The sequence below is a fragment of the Cololabis saira genome, chromosome 21, assembly GCF_033807715.1.
Source record: "Cololabis saira isolate AMF1-May2022 chromosome 21, fColSai1.1, whole genome shotgun sequence".
Lineage (NCBI taxonomy): Eukaryota > Metazoa > Chordata > Actinopteri > Beloniformes > Belonidae > Cololabis > Cololabis saira.
Genome location: NC_084607.1, coordinates 18,077,341 through 18,088,482, shown reverse-complemented (window position 1 = coordinate 18,088,482; position 11,142 = coordinate 18,077,341). Strand labels below are relative to the sequence as shown.

Here is an 11,142-nt window from a genome sequence, read left to right as displayed (position 1 = left end):
TAGTGTAAAAGTTAACTTATTTCAATAATTCAACTAGAATATGGTGTAAAAGTTAATTTATTTCAATAATTCAACTAGAATATAGTGTAAAGGTTAATTTATTTCAATAATTCAACTAGAATATGGTGTAAAAGTTCATTTATTTCAATAATTCAACTAGAATATGGTGTAAAGGTTAATTTATTTCAATAATTCAACTAGAATATGGTGTAAAAGTTAATGAAAATACGGTACAAATCGTGTCCCGTATTAGTTCAATACGGGACGCAACATTTTGTTCTCAAATAAAGGACAAACTTGCGCGTCGCCGCGTACCCTACGCCGTAACCCTACGGCGTAGGGCTCTGCGTCGATTTAACGCGGAACCATAATTCAGGCTGAATCTTTAAAGAAAACAAGCGCAAGAGATGCCCGAGTGTGACCTCATCAGCGTTGACCAACATGCCACCTTGAGGTAAACATTATTGCCCAACTCTTTACGTAACAGAAGTGTGTCAGACGGCGGGTGACGGGCTTTTGTGTGTGCGTGTGAAACGCCGGGAGCCCCTGCGGGCGGAGCCACGGCCGCATCTGGGCTCATAAAACCCTCTCTGCGCAGGAAAACACATTTCAAGTTGAGACTGAGGTCTGCGACAGGAATGAGCTGCAGCTCGGTTCTTGTACTTTGACAGCTGGGTCGTCTTTTCCCCCCTCGTATAGAAACTGGACACACTGTTGCTTTGTTTTTTTTCTTTTCTAGTGTTAGTAGACTACGCAACTCCCCCCTCATAGCTTCTCTTCCACCTTTTTTCTCCTGTTTGAGCTGAAGATGACCTGGACGATGAACAGCTGTTTTGTCACTGTGGCCATACTGTTTCTTTGGCGAGTGGAAGAAATGGCAGAAGCCTGCAGCTGCTCTCCTGCGCATCCTCAGCAGGCGTTTTGCAACTCAGATGTCGGTAAGTTGACTCTCAGACACACAAAAAAACTTATAATGTATGGAGTCAGAGGCTAAATATCTGACAAAAAGTTTTTGCTCAAACAAAGCTGGAGTTGGATTTAATTTTTTTCTCTTTGTTCCCCCCCACCCCCTCCAACCCCCTTAAATAATCAGCTGATCTCTTTGAATCTTAATTTAGCTTATATATTTCATTGCAATATACCTCATATATATATATATATATATATATATATATATATATATATATATATATATATATATATATATACCTACCTTTTGAAGGCTTGGAGGTCTACAGCTTGGCAAACTAGAGGAAACACAGGCTCCATTTATAACATCCGTGACTCTTTATAATAAGTCTGCCTCCCTATTGGGGGTATTTTTTCACTATGATCTTGAGGAAGTAGTGGGTTTTTTGTCATAGTAAAAAATATAGCCTCAGGCGTTTGTTTCACAGGAAAACATAATTACAGTATTTCTCGCTGTGGCACTATGCAAAAGGAAGTGATTGCCGCCCACATTAACTGAGTTTTCAAGAAGTTTGGGTGTTGGAACTTTCCTGAATAACATCTATAGATAATTTCACTCAGAGGTTGTGTGAATGCCTCCTCTCTGAGTTTTCCCTTTATGAAACACTGTTTCTTAAAGATGGGCCTTAAACTAACGGGAATGCCAACAGTGAGCAGCTTGTGCATTTATTTAATTTGGGGTTTACCTGTTTTTTTGTTGTTTTTTTTTGCTGTGAGCTGTCGAAGTGTGTGGCATTTACACAGAAGGTGACTTATTCAAAGATTTTCCTTTGAATAAGTGAGACTCCTTGGCTCGGGAGGATGAGGAAACCTTATTTTATTGGGCAGTTTACTGCAAGGCAAAGGTTTGTTTTTCATTTATTTTTTCCTCACAGGGACCATTGGACTTAATTCTGGTCTAAATGTTGTGACAACTCCAGCATAACCAGATTACATGGTCTGCAGTTGAATATTACTGCTAAAATAGACATGAATATGATCATTGCTACAATAAAAAAACATTTTTAACCATTTGCAAAGGGATAATTTGTTACTTTGTGCCTGTTGCACAGTAAAGTTATTGTTGAGGAATCTCTTAGAGGTTTTCTCCAGATGGAATAGTGCTGATGTATGTCTGTAATTATTTTCCCCTTGTGCTCATTTAACCATTTTAAATAATGTGCAAAAAAGGATTTGAATGGATTTTGTTGATTCAAAGGTCCAAAACAGCCATTCTTAAATGCTCTGGTTGCATTTTCAGTGATTAAACGAGGCAGACGGCGTAGGGCTCTGACTAAACCAAGGTGCTGATAATCATCTGAACCTCCTGATTGATTCATCTTTAATGAGCGTCTCCAAGGTCAAGTCCCAACATGACCCTGGCGCCTCTGCTCCTGCTTCAGCACCATGGATAGACCCTAGAACCAACATAAACAAGGGAGGCATCAAGGGTGTCAATTTTTCTCCCTGATGTGTTTACATTTCACTTCAGTTTTCATGATAATTTCAGAGTGAAAGGGAAAGAAGTCTGCTAGTTCAAAAGGAATATCAATAAAACCAAAAGTTCAAGAAGAGGTCACTCTTGTGTAAACTTGGACAACTCTTCCCTACTGCTATACATCAGAAAGAAATCACGTGATAGGCTTTGTGTGTTTGCTTTGTTTTTGGTTAGACTTCCCCTTATAGGTGATTGTTATTTGTTCTTGATTAATTTGAATTAAAAATGCAAGAGTAATGAAATTTGCTGAGACGGTGCCCCCCAGAAGCCTCAGCACTGATTTGGAAAGAGGAAACTTAGGTCAGTGTTTCATATATGCATGCGACAAATTATTAAAATGTCTTATGTACTTGGCTTGCTACAAGAGGATATTGAAAATGAAGAATTTAGGAAGAGTTATGGCTAGTATTTATTGTATTTAACAAAAACTAAGAATAAAACTAAAGGTGAAAACTGAAGAACTGAAATTAGAATAAATACTAAAGATTTTTATAAAACTAAATAAAACCAAAATGAACCTTGAAAAACTAACCTAAATGAAATAGAATTGCAGGTAAAATTAACTTAGTCTTCAATTTCGTTTCATACCTTGTCTTTGTTTTTAATGTTTAACATTTCATTTTTCTAATTTCTTATTCTTTTGTTTTATTCTAATTAAGAAATAAAAGTGGGCTTGTTAAACTAACTAAAACTAAAGTTTTAAATATTTAAACAAAATGAAAATAAAAACTATTATGGAACTCCAAACCATTATAACTGATGTAATCTATAGATTTAAATAAAAGCAAAACAAAACAAACCATTGATCCAGCAGTACGGTTTGTTACAGTCCTTCTTCTCCTCTTCTTCCTGTGCTCCTATTACACTTTATGGGACTGCACTTTCTTTTGAAGCCTGGCTCATCTCTCCCACCATTACTGTAAACAAAAAGTGAGGTCTGTTTGGTTATAAACCTCCAACTCCATTTTTCTTATCAAAGCAGGGAAAATGCAAGCCAAAAAGTCTTTCCTCTTAAATCCGTCCGCGAGGTTTTCAGCTGAGGCAGAGGAATGTCTGGCAGTCATATGCTGTTCTCGTTATGTGTTTGCCTTTTACTTCTGAATTTTGCTGATTACAGTGTAACCGTACAACCGTTTTGTACAAGAAGGAAAGTGAATCATTCGACGGCTTGAATGGAAAAATAGCTTTAAGTTGACTTCAGAGATAAACACAGGACTTCAAGCTGTGTAAACAGAGCTGACACCCAAACCATTTGTTTTTCTTTTTCTCTTAAACCAACACTGAACATTAGCAAATTCTCACATCAGCTACTTCGGAGTCCATCTTAAAACCGAATAATGCTTTGAAACAATTGATGCAGCGTCTTCATTGTTCTCTCAAGCGAGTTTCACTTGAAAAAGTTCTCCCATTTTACCCTGGCCAGCATCCCACCTGCTTTCCTCTTCGATGCAAAAGATTTTTCTGGTTTATCTGGATTCGACTTTTGATTTCCAGGGGACAGTACAAACATATAGAAAAAATAAACTGCCTATGGATGCCATTGGCTCAATCATTAAAAAAAAAAAAGCATGTGACACAGGCTGAGCAACAACCAAATATGGTGTGCAGTGGAGTAAGAACGGTTTCAGACTAAAAACTTGTTGATGCAAGGTTTTACTACCAATTCTGCAGCCATCTTGGTTGTTTTGAATATTGGCTCTTGGCCATTCATGGATGAGTCGTCACATGAAGCCAAACTACGTCACACTGTGACTGGCCCGGTACGTTCTGTAACGGTGGAAATGGCTGGGAATGGAAGGGGTATGGCTGGCCAGGCTGCTACCCTTTTTAGTACTCCATGAAAACATTTCTTCACATTGTCATCATGTGCAGTTGATATCTGAAAATACTGAAGTTTGTTATGCTTATTTCCTCCTCTAAGTGAGTAGTGTTTTTGTTAGATATCTAACTTGGCATCTACAGTACATCAAAGTTTTTGCCTCCACAGACGATGGCACTAAACCAATGAGAACATTTGTTTTGTAGTTCAGGCTTTTCTTCCTTTAGCCTATTACCTCATCATGAAACACATTTGCAGAAACAGGACATGAGCAGCTGTTGTCATATTGGATCAATCAGATTACCGATCAGAAAAACTTCCCTACTGGCAAAGAAGACTTAGAGAATACACATTCTCCTCATCTGTGAGACTGGTGTGGCATACATTTGATTTATTATTAGCCCCAGGCCTTCTGTGGCTGAAGCCCAATAATTGGAATATGCCAACTACACATGCACCTGGATCTTTTCTTTTTAGCTCCACCGCTGTAATAAACATTAGACATGCAGATGCATAGGAAGCTGCAGTTGGCCCAAAAGTGCTATAAAGGAAACTGCATGCACATTTGCTATTTCTGTATCAATTTGGATGAAACATGTAGGAAACATAAGGGAAGCAAAGGTTAAAATACAGTATTTCAGACCAGAGGGGTGTGGCACCAATGTACAGTATGATCATTTTATTTCAAGTAGAAGAATAAGATTCTAAATTCTCTGAAACAGTAGGTGTGTGTTGCCCTGCAGAGGGCTAGCTCCAGCAGACCCCCATGACCCTGAGGAAGAAGCAGGTATAGATAATCAATGGATTCATTAATATGGTACAGCAGTATGTATATGATTGTATGGACTTGTTAAATGTAATCTGGATAATTCTGGTCCCAGAACAAACTAACATCTTATCTCTACGCGATAGGATTATCAGATACTTTAAAGATACTAAAATTAAAACTTCCCAGCAAATGGAAACAGATAAAGACATCTCCATATCTGCATCCTTGGACAGCATCCCCCAAGGGAACCACCTTCAGTTTGTTTTTTCTATTTAGGTTTTGACCATATTGTGGCTGCTCAGAGGAAAGTGGATTTACAGGCTCTGCAATTACATGACATGCATTTGCTTTTGTCTTTTTTAAAGCACTCCCGTAGCCACAGTACTTTGTGCAAAATATTGTTTTTATTGTTTGAGTAACTGGAAAATGAGATGGTTCCTTCAGTTTTCAGCCTTTAAAGGGCTTTGTCAGCCTGTTCCAGTAAACATTGTGTCGTGGGAGAGTTGGGTATAAACTGTATATCAACACAGAAGACTGAATCAGCTCAACAGTGGACAAGGAGTGCTTCTGTGGAATGATGAATTTTTATATTGACTTTCATGATTATTGCGTGAACCTCAGGGCTGTAAACATGGAGACTATGCAGATTCATATATCTTTAATTGCTTGAACCTCAGGGCTGTAAACATGGAGACGATGCAGATTCATATATCTTTAATCAGCCTTCTATGGAATGGATCTTACAGAGCCTTTTCTCAAAGGTTCCGCGCTGTATATCCTTTACCCAATCCTCGTGATTCAGTGTTTCTTTTTTGTGGTTATTTTTCACCTGCCCTACTTTACACGAGTAGAAGTCATCTCTTATCCTGCACACTCAAGCAAAAAGAGATTATCCCTAATCCTCTGCTCAAATACAGAACTGTGAGAGTTTCTCATCACCTCGGTGTGTATCAGAATAAGTGTTGGATTTATAAGCCAAGAAAAAAAACATCATGGATGGTGTAGATATCCCTGGGCAAGGCTGATTTCTCCCTGCGGACATTGTTGCTCGTTGGTGACGGTACTGCTTTCCAGAGCTGCCTTCCCCCTGCATCCTCACAGAAATGCCCCACATCTGCAGTCTTACTATTCCTGCTGCCTGTGTCCTTTGTTCCCACGCCTCCTGAATGGAACCACCACACTCCTAATCTGTGCGCACACACACAGTTTATGGTTAGGAAAATTGGGGCACATATGGTTTGCAGCTTCATAACTGTATAAAAGGCAAAATTTAAAGGTGTTTCCAGGATGAAAGCAGGCAAGTGATGATGGTCTGGGAGAATCAGAAGCTGCCACCTTGACGTCAAAGCCTGAACTGGAACTTGAGAGAAAACATCTGGTTAGCATTAGCTCTGCTGCTATTCTCCTCCTCTTGAACTTCATTGAAAACTGTTTTCCTTGTGTTGAATTTGAAATAATCTTCGCATCACTCTGGTAATCACTGGGTATTCACTCACACTAGGTTTTGAGTTTTATTGCTTAAACATTTAGATTTTTTTTTCTTTCTTTTTAAAGAGTTATTTTGAATCCGATGGTTAGATCCTGGGAGGCGGCAGCGTGAAAACAGAAAAGGGCTGATTTGCATGTCAGCACGTCCGTCCACACCAAGAAGCAGCCTGGTAGAGAAAGAGGCCTGGAGGCGAGGGAGAGATTTCTAGTTCAGCTTTTTAGAGTTTGCTGACTGGCTTCCTCCTGCGCTGGCCTCGGAATAGGCAGCGCACATTCCTCTCTCTGATTGCAGCTGATGAAACACTCATGTGCCTCTGTCTTCCCAGCACCTGGAACATGGAAGCCGTTCGCATACAAGCCGCAGCTATGTGTTGCGGCCAACTCTGGCATGCTAAACCTGGGCAGGGCTTAAATCACATGCAGTCCCTTTTTTAACATAAAAACCCAAAACGCTTGTGTGTTCAAATTCAGTGGATGTTGATCTGAGTCTTTTCTGTCTTTTTCCAGTTATCAGGGCAAGAGTGGTTGGAGTCCAGGAGGTTGATGCTGGCAATGATATCTATGGACATCCCATCAAACGGATCAAGTATGACATCAAACAGATCAAGGTATGGGATGGACCAGTTTGAATTCTCTTTATGTCCGCCTATAAACTTCAGTGTAATATAAATCAGAAGTTTTCCTTTGTTTGACTCACCAGATGTTTAAAGGTCCCACCCATGACATTGATGCCGTCTACACTGCTCCGTCCTCTGCAGTGTGTGGAGTGACTCTGGATTATAATGGAAGGAAAGAGTATCTTATCGCAGGTATTAACTGTTAAAGCAATTCTGGGGAACAATTGTTTTGGGTTTTCTTTTGTTTTGTTTTGGGTGTTTTTGCTCTTAGGGGGTTCCTACAGTTCTTGTGTGGTCCTGAATTGTCATAAATACAGTGTTGCATATGGATTTGTTACCAGCTGAAGCCCTGTATAATTAGAGAGACTACAAGGAGCGTTTTAGTTTGCAACACCAACGGGTGGGAAAATCCCCAGCTTTAAAAACAATAGCAACGCAGTGACGTTTAATATAGCCTACTCGCTATATCTCTACAAATGGACATCCATGATTTGAATTTTTTTTTGCTGCAGTCAAGCTATACAAAAGCACTGCACACATGTCATAATAGCACCCTAAAACAAGGAAACAAATAGCAGGAAAACACCTGGTTTACAAGTAAATGGACACTAATACAAATGTGATGCTAAAGGTCAAAAAGCAACAAGTCAACTAAATTTACTTTATAAAATTGACTCCCAAAACATTCATCCAAGACATTGCTCCGGATAGTAGTCTGAGTCACTTACCCACACATTAGTAATTATTAATGTAACAAGTTCACTGCTGGTCTTGTATCCCATTTATTCTTGTACGTCTTTCCAACGAATAAAAACCTGTCCAAGATTTACCCCTGTCCGGACCGTAGCCTACTCTTTCTCTACCCTTTCTTGCTTCTACTGACGTGTTCTTCATGGGTTCCTTTTGGCATATCTGCCATGATTAATGTACGGAGAATAGTGTGCTGACTCGCGTTTTATAGGCAAACAGAGGTGCTCAGTGATCCCAAGATGAAAAAGTATTGTAGTGCTGCTACAAAACATCAAATAATATATGTATATGCATCTTCATTTCAGTATCCATGTCACGTATTCGTTCTTCTACCCTTCTTCCATTGTAGGTAAGATTGAGGCCGATGGGACGATGCACATCACTCTGTGCGACTTCATTGAGCAGTGGGAAGTCCTGAGTGCCACCCAGAAGAAGAGCCTGACTCTGCGCTACGAGAATGGCTGTGACTGCAAGGTAGAAAAGTTGCTTCTACATGAATTCGCCCCTGTTTGAAATTGGCATTAGTATGGCCAAAGATGGATCTCTTGAGCTATAATTTGTTTCCTGATCTTGGTCTCTCCTCAGATCACCCGCTGCACTTCCGTCCCCTGCATGATCAACAGCCCCACAGAGTGCCTTTGGACAGACTGGGTGATGGAGAAGACGGTCAACGGAGAGCAAGCCAAACATTACGCTTGTATCAAGAGGAGCGACGACTCGTGTGCCTGGTACAGGGGCAGTGCACCACCCAAAAAGGATTTCCTGGACATCGAAGACCCATAACTTCCCCGCTGTTGACGTTTTGTAGAAATGGCTCCAGTTGAAATAAAAATGAGAAATTCTTATACATTTTTTTTTTTTTTTTTTTTTTTTTTACTTATTCAGAAAGTTGTCGAGTGGGCACTCCAGTGTGAGGAAATAATAGTTTATTATTGCAGGTCTTATGTTTTCTATTAAGAGTCTTATGAACTCAGCACTTTCCACAACTTATACCCCCTAAATCTGAAGCACTCCCTCTTAAACCACTTCTCCTTCAGTTGAAATAAACAGTACTTCTCTTCTTGTGCTAATGATTTGTGATAATTCATGCTTTTTTCCCTTTTTTTCCTGATGTCTTAATGTATGATTTGTGGCATTTGTTGGTCAAAGTACCACATAGATGCAGTACAAAAGCCCCCCCTTTTTTAAACTGCAGAGCTGTGTTCACGAAACCCAGTTTAAGGGGGCGGAGTGTGCCACTCAACTCAAAATCAGAGAGGTGCCCCTCTTTTAAAACCAGTGTTACAGATTTGTGCAACCTACTGCAGATGTTCAGCAAATGCAAAATCGTGTGAAAGTGGGTGGAGATAAAGACTTCCGAGCCATTGGCTCAAAGTGTAAAACTTTCTGATCTTCGCCACCCAAAATCAAAATTAAAAAAATGTTTTTTTAACGGAGTTATTGAGTTGGTTCTAACTTATAACACCTAAATAAACATTACCAAGATCAGAACAAGTTTTTATGTGTGTCCTCTTTGAGTAAAGGTGTTGCTTAAAGAGAAATGTCTGTTCAAACTTTGGCTCTAGTAGTCCTAAATAACCAAAATTGCACTTTGAACACAAATGCCGCAAGTTTCTAATGGGGAAAATGTATGAATTAAAGGATACTGAATCCTTGCCCCTCTCTCTCTCTCTCTCTCTCTCTTTCTCTCTCTCTCTCTCTCTCTCTTTCTGTGTGTCTCTCTCTCTCGCTGTCCTTTTAACAGCACAATTACGCTCTTTGTAATGCTTCAGAATGTATGTAAGTATTTTATTTAAGGAGGTTATGTGATCAATAATTCTTGAAAAAAGCCCACATGTTGACACCAAATATTAGTAAGAATTAGTATTGTCACAGTATTTGAGGAAATATACTTTTTTGATGTGCAGTAAAGGATAATTTTGAGGCCTGTTTTTTTGTCTGACAGGCTCAGTGTTTAGTTGAATGATGTAAAAACATATTGTGAGCAATTATTTTTCTTTAACTGAATAACTGTCAAGCAAATATCATGTGAATTCCACTATGAGCGCTGAAAAAGACTCATCATTTGAAATTAATCAAGTATGATGCCTGGTGCTGGTTTCACGTGGGACTTTTTGAGATGATTTCTGCATGCATATCCATCTAAAACGTTTCTGTACATTTGACTATTAAATGCCAAACTCTTGTTTTGATGTGCTTTGTGCTGGTCAGTTTTTGCATCAGTATGTGAAAAAAGAAAACATTTGTCATCACAAATATCCAAAGGACGGGATTATGCAGAGATTAAATAACGTTGATGTGTAATTTGTGCAGCAAGAGTCCTAAAAAAAGGAAAGCAAACTACTGCCCCTTGGTGGAGAGAAATAACAACTAACATTAAAAGAAACACGAGGCAACCCATGTGCAGGTATAAGCAGTTTATTAAACATGATCCAAGGGATATAATTGTAGCTATAGAATATTTTTTTTGTCAAAAGATAAGATAAGATAAGATAAGATAAGAAATCCTTTAATAGTCCCACAGAGGGGACATTTCCAGATTACAGCAGCAAAGGGGATAGTGCAAAACACAAGAGGCATCAATATCACACAATAATAATAAAAACACTATAAACAGTATATACAATAATAATAATAGAAGAAGGAGAATAAAAATAAGTAATAAGAAATACTAGTATATATATAAAAAAAAAATAATAACTGATGGATATTTACAGATGTTATTTGCATAACTGCACGTTGCAGAGAATAAAAAGAAACAAAAAGTAGTTCTGCACAATATTCAATTCGTTTAATCTACTAAAAATAGAATCCACCGGGCTTTTAATAAACTTTATTTGTATTGTATTTGTATTTACTTTATTTATATCTCAAATTACGTTATTATAAACTACTGTACATTGAAATCAAAACCCAACTCGCCTGCATACAGACGAAAGGTCTATCAATAACTCTTTACCTAAACCCTTTAATAAAATACATTGGAGAAATACAGAAAACACCACATGGGAGCGTTTAAAGTGCTTGAGGCACTGTCATGCAAACGTTATAAATTTGATCAATGACGCGAATATTCAGGTAAAAAAAAGAAATCAAACATCAATCGCGCCTGCATCAATGGTAAACAGCGATGACTGGAAGTCACGTGTGGTTCTGTACCGACAGTGCAATTCGTTCTGCTAAGCCCTGATTGGCTAAAACGGTCGGCTATGGCCTGACCTGCTCCGTGATTGGTCCAACAACACTGTCACTC

At 38.8% G+C, this 11,142-nt stretch overlaps 1 protein-coding gene across 1 annotated transcript; it reads left to right on the top strand.

Annotated features, from left to right (window-relative positions):
* The first annotated feature begins 597 nt into the window (after window positions 1-597).
* Window positions 598-10,081, top strand: timp2b (TIMP metallopeptidase inhibitor 2b). The gene is made up of 5 exons (XM_061711726.1): window positions 598-938; window positions 7,030-7,130; window positions 7,223-7,331; window positions 8,239-8,363; window positions 8,475-10,081. The coding sequence occupies exons 1-5, from the start codon at window positions 809-811 to the stop codon at window positions 8,670-8,672; spliced, it is 663 nt and encodes a 220-aa protein (XP_061567710.1). The 5' UTR covers window positions 598-808; the 3' UTR covers window positions 8,673-10,081.
* The last annotated feature ends 1,061 nt before the right edge of the window (window positions 10,082-11,142 follow it).